Here is a 15767-nt window from a genome sequence, read left to right as displayed (position 1 = left end):
AGAGTGGATAGAGAGCCAGTCAGGAAGATGTGAGTTCAAATCTCCCTTATTACACATTATGACTGTGTGGCCCTGGGGATGTCACTTGACCTCTTCATACCCTAGGCACCCCTCTAAGACTTTAAATTGTGGATAAAGGGCTGTCTTATATGTTAGTAGAAAGAGTTTCTTCAGCTAGAAGTTTTTTATAGCAATGATATCATGGGTCCAGCCCCAACCCTAAATGTGGTGCCATTATCACACCTTCTATTTACACCAATGCTTTTCCTAAAGGTACTTTACCAACATCAGTTGTGTTTAAGGATTCTAATGTTATTGTCACCTCGATATTATCAGGAGAGCTGCATGGTGTACCAGGAGAACAGTGCGGTATAGTGGGAAAGCTCTGGATTTGGAGTCAGAAGACCTGGATTTGAGTCCCAACTCTACCACTTACTAGCCATGGGATCTTGGGCAAGCCTCTTAAACCCTGTGAGCCTCAGTTTCCTCATCACTAAACTGGCTACAATGCTATTTGCACTAACTAAATCCCAGGATTATTATAAGGATCGTTTAGGATAAATACATTTGTATATATAAAAGCATTTTTAACTTATAAAGTGCTATATTAATGTAAGGTATAATTCCATTTTAAAAATGGAAGAAACAAGACATGGAGAGGGTAGACATCTTGTTGGAGGTATTGGCTTTGGGGAGATGATAGTGGCAGATCTTGGAAGAATCCTGACTTCTAGCTCCCTGCCCTGCACGTTGCTACCTTGTCTCCCCACTGAATTTCATAAAGTAAAAACTAAGTGTTTGGAATAATTTGATTATTAAATGTAAAATCAAGAATAAGCAATTGATCCCTTTCTCTCTCTCTTTTTCTCTTTTTGGTGATCTAGCCCACAAACATTAGGAATCCAGAACTTGAACGAAATGGTCTCTACCCTACCTACACTGGCTTGCCAGGATCTCGGCATTCTTGCATCTTTCCCGGACAGTATAACCCTTCTTTCATCAGCGATGAGAGCAGGAGAAGAGACTACTTTTAACACCATGGGACAGTGCATAACCACTGCTGTTTTGTGTTACTTACACACGAATTCTATCTACTCAAGGAACAGAACCAGGAAGACTTCCCAAACACTTGCTGCTCTGCAGACCATTCAAAGCTGAAGGTTACATACCAGACAAGGGATGGACAGAAGATTTAAAGATGGCAAAGACTGAAAGGAACTGCTCAATTACAGGCTGCTCATTCTTTAATTTTCAGTGTTCATATATGTTACTGTGAAATGTGTTAATGGGTCAGTGAGAACAGATTTGCTTTTAGTGACATGTCATGAATGTTACCACTAGGGATGAGTATAAATGGTTCTGTGCCATTTCAGAGATCCAGTTGTTGCTCAATTTAGGCATTAATGATTTGGGTTGGTTTTTATTTTTTTTAAATCACTTTACCAGGCCCAATTTAAGACTGCTCCCGAAGAATTCTGGCCACTTTGGACAACTCCATTGGACGTTGCCATTAGATGGTCACTTTGAAGGAAAGTATTGACTGTTTTGAACTTATTTATATCTCCATAATTACAGTCTGCCTCAGTGCTGAACTATGAGTGTGTTCTGATCACACTCAATAAGTGCTATGGGGTACTAGGGAAATCTTGGTGTAATATATAGTCTTCTAATATGCTTCTAGATCTTATTCTGTAGTTTCAAGCCAAACAGAAAATGAGCTGTGAGCCCAGAATTTACTATATCACGGAAGGTGACACCGGAAGTGAAGGTTATTAAGTGCCACAAACTGTTAGATGAAACATGAGTTCTTTCCCCAGTAGGTTTTTTTTTTTTAAATCAACACAATATCCATTCAAAAATTTCAAAAAATGATTCCCTCTTTTATTGAATTTAAGAATTTCTTCCACCAAACTAGGATTACAATAATATCTTCTAGAGATAGTATCAATCATAATGGTCTTTGGAACCAGCTTTGAAATCAAAATATCAGTTCATCTTCCCTTATCTACAGTTGGGGCCAATGGATATAATTTGGGGCTGACAATAGCATAGCTCCCTAAAAGAGAAGCACACAGACCTACAAGCCTGTGGTTACTATCTCATGCTTGCTCCCAGTCTGTGAGAATGGAGCCATTCAAAACCATCCATTTTATTCCCACTGGCTTTGCTCTGAGCTATGTTCATGACAGAGATCAGCTCTACTGAGGCAAGCTCTTACTTATGAGTTATAAGGATTTTTAAAAAGTGAGATGGAGTGTATGTGTGTGTGTGTGTGTGTTTGCATGTGTGTGTGTGTGGTACATTTGTGTTTGAATTTGATGTTTCATTTGCTTTGGGAAAAGAAGCTGGAAACAACTATCTCCTATAATTGGATATTGACAATTGCTAGAGAAATTGGCTGAATAAGCAAGCTAGGTTTCACTGAAATATCCAGGCCATTGGACATTTTTTGTAAAAGAATAGGTAGGTCTGATGGTGTCATATGTAAGTTCTTCTTACATCTCTATGCCAACTGCATCAGTAACCTTGTCCATAGGGATCAGTGTTAAAGAGTTGATCATTGAAAGCTGTTTCTTCATTGAAGAAGTAGTAAGTAAAATGCTATCTCTTGTCTATCAATCTGCCTGTTTAATACTACTATGTAGTTTCCCTGAAACCTGGTAATATTTCAGAATGTCCTCAGACAGTTAAGGATTTCTAAACAAGTAAAAACTTTAGTGTCTACCTTTTGAAAAGTAACTTCCTATATATTTATTATGCCCGTTATTAAAACTTGCATCAATCACCTGAACAGTACTTAATGTCTGGAACTAATACCTGTGACACTATGGGAATTCTATTCTCAAATAACATTCTAGTGTCCAGATAAAATGAAGAAAGAAGAGATTGGAAAACTATTGTCATCACAGAAGGCTAAGTCTTAACTAACAACATGCTTTTTTGGAAATGGCTTAAACACTTTGGAAGCAGTTACTTCTGGGTTATCACAACTCTTCAACATGATAGGAAGCAGTTACTTCTGGGTTATCACAACTCTTCAACATGATAGGACAAGCCACTTTCATTAGAGCATCATATTATTCTGATACCCCTGTTTAAATGACTGCACGTATTTTTCCATTGGTCCCAGATGCTTTCTCTCATTATTTACAGCTCTGCTATTGCAGAGAATGCTAGTTGGGTGCAATGCACCTTAGTAGTTAAAACAAATTGGCCCTCATCTCACAAGATACAAGCAGAATTAAGGTACCATTGATGGATGCTAAAAATTTCCTTCTGAATCATGGATGAGCTCTTTCATGGTTTTGTCAGAATCTAGTAATGCTTTCTGCCTTGTTATCTCTCGTGCTATTTGATCCATCCACAGTTTAGAGTTATTACCATTCTCTGCGCCCATGTTTCTTTGCTCTATTCCAACCTCACCTCTGTGTTAGGATCAAGCAGGAGAAGTCATTAAGGAGCACAGAACAGGGGGAAGGGGCACTCTACTAGATCCTACGTGATTACAAGAACAAGCTGCTGCTTCTGGGCAATCTGGTGATCTTAATGGCCTCTGACAAATGGAGTGAACCATCGCCTTCTGGGGCAGATCAATGAGCTAGATATTCTATTAATGTCAACCTTGTCCCATCTTAGAATCATTCTTGAGAATGGCCTCTGGAATATGAATCTTAAGTTTAACAGACAGAACCATGTGACTTCAAGGATATTTTCTCCACTGGAGAATTTTACAGAGAAAGATGTTTCATGTGAAAATAAGGGTTTCAGAAAGTATGTTTAGCATACTTAGGAGATACTTAGTATCTCCACATGATCTAAGGAAGTAAGTGTGTCTAAGGAAGTTTACTCTGTGTTAATTATACAAAGAGAAATATGTTTGTGAATGGTGGAGCTGAGTTATCTTGTTTGAGCCTAAGAATGTAGCTTTACAACCAGGAAGGAATCGAGGAGGTCACAGATTAAGTGATTTACTCAAGAGCACCCAGGTATCGAAAAGAGAGGAAAAGAACATCTGCTAAGCTCTCTAAACTTGGAGGTAACAACTCAAAAACTGATAATGAGCTTACCGTGTGCAAAACACTGGGGGTGGAAAATGGGGACAGTCTGGTACTCCTGCTTTTTTTACTGATCCAGATCATACAAGATTAGACAGTAATAGTTTATATTCTTGCAAGGTGGTTTCCCAAACAAGGGTGAACCTGTATCAGGAAAAACAGTTACTGGTAGGATATATGCAGGTACTTTCTCTCCTCTGTCCTGACTGCCCTCAATGTCACTCCCTTATTCTGGAATTTGTGATTCATGTTGGGGAAGATGGAAGGGAATAAAGGGAGGAGATTATCAATAGTCACATCAGGAGAAAAGGGATCCTAATCTGTGCCTGTGATGCATCTACAAAGCAAGAACTGGATTAAATGGAATCATAAATCTTTAGGTTTAAACTGACCAACAAGGAGGCAGCAAAACATTTGTCTCGCAAAGACTCTCCCTTCCTTTCTGTAATCCCAGAGCCTGCTGGGGAAAGGAGTCCTTCATGCCATCTGATTTTTATGGGCCCTAGTCATTGTTTACCCAAAAGAGATGAGACTAGTAAACCAAATACATTTCTTGGCAGAATGTCTGCCTTCTTATTTTTCTTTTAAAGAGGGCAATTATGACATTCAAGAAAAAGGAAATTGTTACCAAGAAATTAATAGGAGCAATTTTAGAATACTTTTAATAATCGCAACGTGTTATTGGCATTCTTTCCAGCAGTAACCAAATGATTATTCTTAAGAATAAAAAAAGTTAAGAAGTAGTCACATTGTGAAAATTTTCCATAAAGTGTTTTAAAAATTGAAGGTTTTTTCCCTTGATTTTTGTCATTTAAGGCCATTATGAAAACAAGGACCTAATTCATTCCTACTGGAGAGCATATTGGCACATAGATTTATTTGCCAGGAGACAGTGTTATGCTGTTTTGTTTTGTTTTTAACAGACATAACTTCTACAATCAAATGAATGGAGTCCCCTTCAAAGTAGTCACCTGAGAAGGGTATATTCTTATTCCAGTGTTATTGTCAGGAATTCCTTTCTTAATTGCCTTCAGAATTTAATAGCACATTCTTTTAACTGGTTGCAGTGGTGGCAAATAGTCATCCTTCAAGAATAGGCTTAATTTTTGGAAGCATCCAAAAGTCTTATGAATTGTAATTTGGTGTTTAAAATGGGTGATCAAGCTGGGTGATACCAAGAAAAAGTATAGTTGTGACTATGAAGTAATAAAATTGACTTCCTGGGGTGACTCATGCTTTGACTCTGAAAATAGTCCCCAAATATGTATAAGATTGAACAATGGTAATAATTAAATGTACACTCTCAAGGTTACTATTTTGGATGGGACAAAATTCTTTTAGACATAGTCAGAGGGCCATGTTAAGAATAAAAATCAGCCATTTTATTTTATAGTCTCAATTCATGTTATACATCTTTGGCATTTTTCTTGTGTGACTGTGCCCATTGGTAAGGTACACATATGGACACAGTTCCAGTGCTCTTGGCTTATCTTAGTCCAACATAGCCATTCAGCAACAGGACCACTGGCTCATTATTAAAATTATTAAATTATTAAAAACTCAATTATTAAATGACATCTAAAATTTTGGTGATAACAGCTCAAAATGGATTACAAAATGGAAGCCAGCTTTCAATTGTTCAAACAATACTTCCTTGTTGTTGAGTTGATGTCCCCCTATTAGCAGTTTTTGCACTATTCACAGCAAAATACTTCCTTATGTGATGTGTGTATATATATGTATGTGTATGTGTGTTGATTTGAGATTTGAGCTTTTATGAATGTGAATTTCAATGCCAAATGCTTGTTTTATTTGCCCTATAAAAGACATCTCTCTTCCTTTCCCCTACTATGACATTTTTAGGAGGAAAAAGGACAATTCTTTTCTTCTTCCATATTAATAAACCATTCCTCTAGGAAAAGACTGCAGTGAGAGGGCTGTGTGTGTGTGTATAATGTGTGTGTATAATCTATATGTATATGTATATATGCAAAATATGCACACATGAGGAGAGAGAAAAAGAAAGAAAGATACATATTCTATCCTCTGGGTTTTGTGTGTGTCTTGATAAGATATGCAAATGTGTGCATTTATTTTTGCTCCCAGATCCCCCAAAGAAGTAGGATATAATAGCCCATAAAAGTCATAGATTTTGATTAATTTGTTTAATTAAAACAAGCATTTCTTTTAATGGGGTCACAATTTATCAGTTCAGGTATAAATGTCTTGCCCCAGATTATAGATGTGAGTCAAGGGATGACTAAGATGGGGGAGAGTTGTGGGATTCTGATTTTAGAAATAACTTTAACATCGACAGCCTTGGTTAGATTATTATTTTTTCCCCTCCATGCATACTTGTCATTCATGTCCTTAACTTATTCCCTCATGTCTGCCTCTTCAAAACTGTTCTTCTCTCCTCCATGATTGTACCTTTAATAGGAACATAATATGATAGTCCCTGGGTTGACATGGATTTTTTTGTTTGTTATCTTTCCAGTTAAATTAAGCATACAATTAGAATATTTGCTTTGGGGAGCTGATCCCCACCATCCTGCTTCTCTTTTGCAGACCAATGAACTTTGAGCTCCTGATTTGTCATTTTGAAATCCTTCCCTGAGGTTATTTGTTATTTAATGTTGTATCATAATTGCAACCTCCACTAATAATTCAGTACTGTAGCAGAAAAGTGTGATTTGTAAGAATTGAGTTATTTTTATATTTCTATCCACTATATCTGGCGTTCTAGTCAGTAATATGATATAATAAAAAAGTTACTATTACATTCAGTCTTTACTCTTTGTGTGTTGAATAGATAACAGTACCTCTTGTGCTATGTCTGTCATTTCATCTATAAGGGGATACTTTCTCCATTGACATACAGTATGCCTTTGTAACTAAAAGAAATTTTCAAGGTCATCTAATGCAAGCCTCTTATTTTATAGAGAAGGAAACTGAGACCTGAAGAGGTTATGTGAGTTGCCTAAAGGTCACATTATACTGGGAGTAAAAGACTACAGGCAGAATTCAAACTAAGGTCCTCTGACTTGAAACCCTCTACTTCTTCTATTATCCCAAGCTACCTCTACTGATCATTTGTTCCCTTCTTAATAATCTGATTTCTTTTTTAAAAATTTTATTTATTTAACTTTTAATTTATGGAATAAAACAAATATTTCTATAACATACTATAATAAAAAGACGATTGCACATGAAACTGCAAATCTATTATGTACAACTTCTTTTTAAATATACAATAAAATTATCATATGAATTTTATCCCCTTTTTTTCTTCCCTCCTCCATCCTGCCCTAGAGAGAGCTATTATTAGATGCAAATATATACATATACACATATGTAAAATCATTCTTTACATACTTCTATTTATCAGTTCTTTTTCTGCATGCAGATAGCATCTTCCTTCATGTCCTTTGTAGTTACTTTTAATTTAGCTGATTTATAGTTAATTAGTTCATGTCTTTCAAAAATCTTCCATATAAGTGTTACCCAAAGTCCTCCATGACTTTGCATGTGCCCATGGAACATCTAGCCTATACATTACTAAGAAAGGTATTGATAGGAGTATAAATTTAGATCTAGAAGAGATCTTAGAGACCACCAAGCCCACCCCTTCTCATTTTGAAAACCATTTCTCCCCTAGACTTCTCTGATACCTTTGAGGAGATTGGGATGAAGATGTCCAGGTTCTTTACAAATGGCTCCAGTCCCTGCCAATGGTCTTCCCTCATGTGTAGGAGAGGCTTCCCCGTTCCTCAATACCACTTAACTACTAAGAGTTGTATAAACATTAACAAAGGAATATTTACTTCAGAAATATAATCACAAATATACAAACTTATTCCCCCAACAATGTAAATAACATATACTCTCTCCTCCCTCCTCTTTATTCCTCCATTTGTGCTCCTCAGTCTCTGGCAAGGAGAAGGGAATTAAATCCATCGATTAGCTCTTTTTCTAGACAGGACACAGTTACACTACTATATGGTAAATTACATCATAGCATTATTGCTTCAGAATTGGGAAGAAATCTTTCTTTTTTTATACATAAAGAAAATGAAGCTGAGGTGATTCATCCAAAGTAGCACATAGTTTAAATGTCAGAATAGGTTCTATGGACTTGTTATTCATTCATAGCTTTTTGGTTATACATAATTGATGATTTATAGTATATAGCTCTGGGGTTGTTACACTACTAGTTTTTAACCTGGTCTCATCCAGAGATGGGGACAGGGTCAGGACCTGCCAAGGAGGAGTCCCTGGATGATCATTGTGGTAAGGGAGGAAAAGCAAAGGAGGTGCAAAACTTGGCAATAAGGAGCCATGAGTCACCAGAGATCACCTAGAGTCTTTATGAGTCCTTATTTCACAAAATAGCAACTCAGTAGCTTTTTTGGTCTCTCTTCAGTTTCCCTCAGAAATAATATGAAATCAAGACTTTGAACAGATTCTGGAGTGAATGACCATACAAAGTGATGGTATGAAACAATTTTCCAGCTCAAGAAAACTTGGAAGAACTTGTTTCACTGAGTGAAAGGGTGGCTCAACTTAGTATCCAAGGAAGCCAGAGAGAGGGTCTTAGCTAAAGCACGGATCAGCAACTGAAAAACCACAGTCCTGGTTCAAAAGAATAGTAGCAAAGCAGACCGGTGGAGAAGCCCCAGTCCTACTGCAAAAGGCAAATTGCTAGCCCAGGAAACCAGGCAAAAGCAAGTGAGATTAGGTTGGGCTACCTCCAGCACTGTGAGCAAGTCACCAAATACAAGTGGGGCCCTGTGCTCAAAGTAAAAGTTCAAAACTGCACAAAAAACTTGGTAGAGTGCTCCCTGTCCCCAGGAACTAGACTTTAAAAGTCAGGAAAAAGAAAGAAAAAGAGGAAGGGGGAGGGAAGGATGGGGAAGAGGAAGAGAGGAAACAAAGGAAGGTGGGAAGGAAGGAACAAAAAAAAATCTTCATCATGAAAAGCTACTATGGTGAAAGAAAAGATCAAAACACCAACCCAGAAGAGAACAAAATAGCTACATGTGAAACCTGAAAGTGGGATATGAATTTGTCTCAAGCCCAAAAATCCTTCTTGGAAAAGCTTGTAAGATTTTAAAAGACAAATAAGAGAAGAAGAATAATTTGGAAAAGAAACAAGAGGCATGCAAGAAAGAGTGAAAAAGGAAGAACAAAAATTGGAGATCTGAATGCACATCAAAGCATATATTTTCACCTTTTTGTTTATTTTTTCTTTCTCATGGTTTTTCCCTTTTGTTCCAGTTTTTCTTTCACAACATGCTAATATGGAAATGTTTTAAATGATTGTACATGTAAAACTTAAAAAAAAAAGTTAAGGCCTCATGTAGGAAGTAGCTCTGAGATTGGGTTTTAAAGGAAATCAGAAAATCCAAGAGTTCCAAGTCAGAGGAATGCAGTAAAAGCATCAAAGTGGGTATTAAAAGGTCATGTGTGAGGAACAGCAAAAAAGGTCAGCCTGACTAGACAGAAGAATGCACAAAACAGAATAAAACAATAAGCTTCAAAATCCTCTTTAGGTTGGAGCTAGTTTGTGAAGGCCTTTAAATGCCAAACAGAAAAAAATTGTACTTTATTCTAGTGGTAATAGGGAGACACTACAGTTTATAGGGCAGGGGAGTAATATAGTCAGACCTGTGTTTGGCTGGAATGGAGTAAGGCTTAAGACAGGGAGATAAAATAGGAGGTAATTGCAATAAGCTGATGAGAGTTAATGACGACCTGAACTAGGGTAAAGTTCCTGGGAGTAATGGATTAAGAATTACACAACAAACTGAGTTTCTATCAGGTTTCACTTGAGATATAGAAGGTCAACAATAAGACAAAGAATTTATTGGGTTCTATAAATTCCCAGGATACTCCTTATATTACCATTTGTTAAGTGATGGTTCCATACTTCTTCCCTTCTTATTATTAGATTTACTTCCATCATAGGATCATAAATTTAGGGATCTTTGAAGTCATCTGGCACTCCCTCATTTTGCACAAGAAAGGACAGACCCCTCGGAGAGGTGAAGGTATCTATGCAAAGTGACAGAACTAATCAGTGATGGTCAGAATTGGAGCCTGGATCCTCTCACTGCAAATTCACTTTTCCCATTTTGCCACTACATGGGACACAAGGCTCAGAGTTCTTGACTCACAATGACACAATAACCCTGTCTCTTTCAGCCCATGGCTCAGTGATTAATGGTGATTCCTGCTGGAGGGGATTCAGGGTGCACATCTCTGTGTTGGCTGAAGTATTTTTAATAGTATTTTATTTTTCCAAATAAAAGATAGTTTTCAACATTCATTTTTGTAAATCTTTGTGTTTCAACTTTTTCCCCTTCTTCCCTTACCTCCCGGCTCTCTGAGAAGCAATCTGATACAGGTCGAATATGTGCAATTCCTTTATTTTCATATTTGTCATGTTGTACAAGAGAAATCACATCAAAAGGGGAAAAACCATAAGAAAGAAAAAATAACAAGCAATCAAACAATAATAACAAAACGTAAAAATACTATGCTTTGATCCACGTTCAGTCTCTTAAGTTCTCTCTCTGGATAGGAATGGCATTTTTCATCCCAAGTTATTAGAATTTTGGCTAAAGAATTATAAGCTCATGGTATACTTTGTTGAGTCTCACACATGATATACAGGAACTGACTCCATGTCAATTTGTATAACCTCTTCTCTGTGCCCAGAAAGCATTACCTCTCTAAATCCACCATCTTGAATCTCTATGTTCTATCAAAGCTTGTCTTAAATTCTTCATGTCGCTAGATGCTACTCCCTCCCTCAAAATTGTCCCATATGTATTCCATAAGTATTTTGTCCCTGCTAATATGTGCTCATATTGTCTTTACCAGAGGGGTCAAAGATAAATCTTCATCCTCTAAGACTGGAAGATAGGAAAGAAGGATCAATAAAAACATAGATTCTAAAGTTTGAAGGTAGAGACATGAGAGAGCATTCTGGTCACTCCTTTCTTCCTATATAAAATGAGAGAGAAAATTCCAGAGTGATGTCAGGCAAGATGACCTTGATGATTCCTTCTTGTTCTAATATTTTATAGTTCTGAATGAACTGTCCACAACACTTTTTAATTATAACTTGAACCTGAATGCAGTATGATTGGAGAATGTTTGAATAAATGAATAAAATTCCAATATAACATAGATATCTTTACATTTTAAAACATTTATTATTTGACCTGCAGGAATCTTTATGTACAAATTAATGGTTCCTGTTTCTATTTGAGTTTTACACCACTGTTTGACACAATAGAATATAAGCTTCTTGAGGAGGGGAAACTTTCTCTTTTTTTTGGTTTTGTGTCATCAGTATCTAGCACAGGGTACATAATAGTTGCTTAGTAAATATTTGTTGTGACTGATAGAATCCAGGAATGGCATAATTGACAGAGGGGTCAAGGAGCCCTTAGGATCAGAAAGGTTTGAGTTCAAATCCTGCCTTTGACAGGCTATGTGAGGCAAGTGATCTTCATCTCTCAGTTCCTTATCTGTGAAATGAGAGAATTAAACTAAATTAGGGTTTCTTAAATTTCTTCCACTCAACGACCTTTTTGTCACCCAATAAATTTTTATACAACTCTAGGCAAATAGGCATATGACAACAGATGTACAAATCAAACATTTATTGACAATAAATCATTATTTTGCATCCCCACATCCAGTTATGTAATCCCACATGGGGTTGCAACCCACACAATCTTTGGACTAGGTGACCTCTAGGATTTCTTCTCACTCTAAATCTATAATTTTATGGAGGGTTCTAAGAATGAGAGAGTGGTCAACAGCGCTAAATGTCCTGGAGAGGAAAGGCTATCGCATTAGGTGAGGAGATCATATGTAGCATTAAAAAAATTCTTTCAGTGGCTTTCAGAGGACTAAAGCAAGACCACAAGAGTATGAAGAGTGAGTGATGAAGAGAAAGGTGAAAGAGATGAAGATAATGAAGATGGACAAAGATAGGCCACTATTCTAAAAGTCTAGCAGTGAAGGGAAAGGGAAAGATGATCTCAAACTATTGAAATCATAGAATTTATTTGGGTTTTGTTTTAGTTTTACTTTTATCATAGGTCAGGACCAAACCTTTTTTATAGATATAAGGGGGAGAGCACTAGCCTTGAATTCAGGAAGACCCGAGTTCAAATCTGGTCTCAGACACTTAACACTTCCTAGCTGTGTGACCCTGGGCAAGTCACTTAACCCCAGCCTCAAAAAAAAAAAAAAAAAAAAAAAAACTAGATAGAAGGGGGAGAAACCAGTAGGGAGGGAAATATTGAAAATGGGAGCCATGCCATCAGTGGGTCTGGGTGTTAGCAGAGATAAGAGAAGATCTTATCAAGGGGAGAGAAAGGGTAGGTTTATCCATGACTAGAAAAGGGGACAAGGGAGAAGCCACTTTATCCTCTAAGACTTGAAGAAAGGAAGAGAGGATGAGTGAAAACATAGGTACTAAGTCTGAAGATGGAGACACAAGGGAGTGTTCTGTTTTGTTCTTGCTTTTTTTCCTGTATAAAACAATAGAGGAAACCCCAGAGTGATGTCAGACAAGATGATCCCAATGATTATTTCCTGTTCTAATATTTTATAGTTCTGATTGAACTCCATGCAATCCAAATTTAGTAACAACTTACCCCGTTGTTAAGGAACAAAGTCCATGTAGGTCACACCCACTAGCAACCACTTAAGGAAAAATGGCAAAGTTTTTCACTTCCTTGTACACTTGATCCCGTCTCATACTTCTCTCTCCTTCCCCTCCCTCTCTCTTTTCTTTTCTCTTCTCTCCCTCTCTCTTTTCCCTCCTCCTCTCCCTTTCCTTCCCTCCCTCTCTCCTTTTTCCCCTCTCCTCTCCTTCCTTCCTCTTTTTTCTCCCTTCCTTCCTTCTATCTTTTCTCCCTCCCTTCCCTCTCTCCCTCCCTCTTTTCCTTCCTTCTTCCCTCCTCTTCTCTCCTTTTACCTCTCTCTTTTCCCTCCTTTTCTCCATTCCTTTCTCTTCCCTTCCTCTCTCCTTTCCCTCCTTCTCTCCCCTCCCTCTCTCCTTTCTCCCCTCTCCTCCTTCCCTTCCTTTCCCTGCATCCCTCCTTTACCTCTTTCCCTCCCTTCCCTTCTCTCTGTCCTTTCCTTCCCTTCTTTCCCTCCCTCTCTTCCTCTCTCCCTTCCTCCTTTCCTCCCTTCCTTCTTTCCTTCCTTCCTTTTTTCTTTCCTTTCTTTCCAGAGGAACAGAAAGCTATCATCTTAAGAAAGGTCTAAAAGACAAATTTTCTGGAGGTTCCATCTAGGCTATAACTATAAGATTAGGAGGCCCAGAAGCTAAAAACTCTCCAAAGAAACCAACTTAAAGATTTCAAAATCATACCTAGAACCCAACTTGGCCATTTACCTCTTCAAAGGTGCTATAGATTTGATAAGGCTATTGCTAGTATCATTAGAGCCTGAAAATACATCTTACTCAATGTAAATCAGGGATTTCACATGGAGAATATGGTCATAATGTGTTTGGGCAAAGAAGGTAAAGTCTGAGATAGGAAGGTAAAAGCTTCCAATTGCGTCTTATTTCTTTTTCATAAATGTAAATATAATCTAGAATGAAAACCCTTCTGCTTTTTAAGGGGGATGGAGGGGGATGAAGGGTGATTAGATACCTCTTCTCCTGCCCTCTCTCCAATTACACTATAGGAGAGCTTTTTTCTTTTTAGATATTCTAATATTTAAGACAGCACATTGATCTGAGTAGCTGAAATTATACATGAGCTACAGGAAATAGTAATCCATTGAAGACAATTTAAAACAACTGGAGGTATGTGGGTGGGGCCTAGATAGCAGAGTAAAAGCAAAGATTTGCCTGAGTTCTCCCAAATTCCCTTCCAAAACAACTTTAAAATAATGTCTCAAAGTGAATTTTAGAGCAGAACCAACAAAAGGGATAGGGTGGAACAATTTTCCAGCCTATGATAACTTAGAAGCTCATTAAGAAAAGTCTATCTCACTAAGGTAAAAGGAGAGACTGAAGCAGCAGTAGCAGCACTCAGTCCTTAGATGGTAAGGGAGGCAGACAATTGGTCAGAAAGAGATTATAGGGGACCCTTTGCTGGCAATGGGTGCACGACTCTACTGCATTATCTACACCTAGTTTCAGGTCCCAAAATAAGGAGAGCAGAGCCCCAGTCATGGGTGTAGAGTGGAAAAGAGTGTTTGTGACCACTCAAAGATGAGGACACAGACTAGGAGAGCAGTGACCATACCTCTTCTAAGATCATACCACCTTGGAATAACTGAAAACCTACAGACTCCTGGAACTAGTTCTGAAAAGAGCAGCATGAAAAATCGGAAGATTGGGACAGTGGCTCCCTCAACCCTAAGACGAAAATCTAATTTTAATTCTATTTATTAATTGGACATAATTAAATTAGGATTTTCTACTTCTTCATAGGGGTGATTGCTGAATCACATGCAATCTTGTATTTCCTTGGTACCTTAATTATTTCTTCATGACTTCATGGAGTACTTTTCTTTGTCCTGGAAGCTTGAAATTTGTTATGAGGAGTTTTATTTTGATGTTATTTTCAGGAGATGACTGGGAGATTTTTTTCTATTTCTTCTTTGCCTTTCTTGGTTCTAAGAAATTTGGGAAATTTTCTTACATAACATATTGGAATATGAAGTCTAAGCTTAAATCATGGCATTCAGGTAGCCCCATGATTCTTAAATATTTTTGCCTTTATTGTTTTGCCTGTATTGTTTTTGTACCTTATATTTTCTTCTATTTGCCTAGTTTCAGGAGTTTGTTTCAATATTTTTTATTTTCTTATGGTTTCTTGATTCATTCTAATTTATAGGGAGTTTATTGTTTGGATGGAGTATTATACCTCTTATTCCAAGCTGTTAATTCTCTTTCCAATTCTTTTTTCCATAGCTTTCATTTCTTTTTTTTAATCAAACAGCTGGGAAGCTTTATTGGTTCAGAGCAAGAGAACTTTAAGATTTCCTATTGTCTGGATCCCTTCCCTGATTATTCCTCTACAGTTCCTTCAGATGAAGCTGGAATATGGAAAATGAGACTCCACTCTCCTCCTGAGAACTGAAGCTTTCAGTTGTTATTTATTTCTAGACTTGCTTCTTTCTTAGTACCCACCTTAGCAATTGCTAATGCTCCTTGCCCCAAAATACCATCCTTAGGTACTAATGCCCTCTCATTTTGCCCTGAATCCATGATTGGGAACTGGGGTAGTAGATGACAAAACTGCCAGTTGGCAACTGCTTCCATCTCTGTGCCTTAGCATATGCCTGGCCCCTCCACATGCCCCAATGCACAGTTTCTTACTGTGCATCATGATTCTGACCCCATCCCTAGTGTCCATGGACTTCTCTCTCTGTCTCCTTGTGCCAACCAAGACTGGGAAAATGAATCAATTTGACCTTTTCTTTTATTTTCCCATCAAGATACAATTTGGTATATTTTTGTTTATCTGTTTAGATAATTTTTTTCTTTCTTTTTTTATGCTGTATGTATATCTGTCACCTTGGACAACCTTGGAAGATTGTTTTGATTTGCATTTCTTATGAGTAGAGATTAGGAGCATTCTTTCAGAGAGTTGTAAATGGTTTGTAATTTTTCTTTTGAGAACTGCCCATTCATATCATTTGACCACTTTTAGTCTTACATATTTT

General features: G+C 37.4%; 1 protein-coding gene across 2 annotated transcripts in view; it reads left to right on the top strand.

Annotated features, from left to right (window-relative positions):
* The window catches only part of HEG1 (heart development protein with EGF like domains 1), a 116822-nt gene extending 109987 nt beyond the window's left edge, over positions 1-6835 (top strand). The window contains exons 18-19 of one of the 2 annotated variants that reach the window (XR_012488094.1): positions 337-471; positions 885-1017. Coding sequence is in view for 1 of the 2 variants with exons in the window: in XM_074301448.1 (XP_074157549.1) it covers positions 885-1034 (150 nt within the window). In the remaining variant the exon portion in view is untranslated. Of the gene's footprint in view, positions 1-336; positions 472-884 lie in introns of both variants that reach the window. The other variant, XM_074301448.1, reaches the window with a different exon arrangement.
* Positions 6836-15767: the final 8932 nt, after the last annotated feature.

Source organism: Sminthopsis crassicaudata, chromosome 3 (assembly GCF_048593235.1).
Source record: "Sminthopsis crassicaudata isolate SCR6 chromosome 3, ASM4859323v1, whole genome shotgun sequence".
In the NCBI taxonomy this organism is placed as follows: domain Eukaryota; kingdom Metazoa; phylum Chordata; class Mammalia; order Dasyuromorphia; family Dasyuridae; genus Sminthopsis; species Sminthopsis crassicaudata.
Note: the sequence above shows the minus strand (reverse complement) of the source record. Positions and strands in the feature narration are given on the sequence as shown.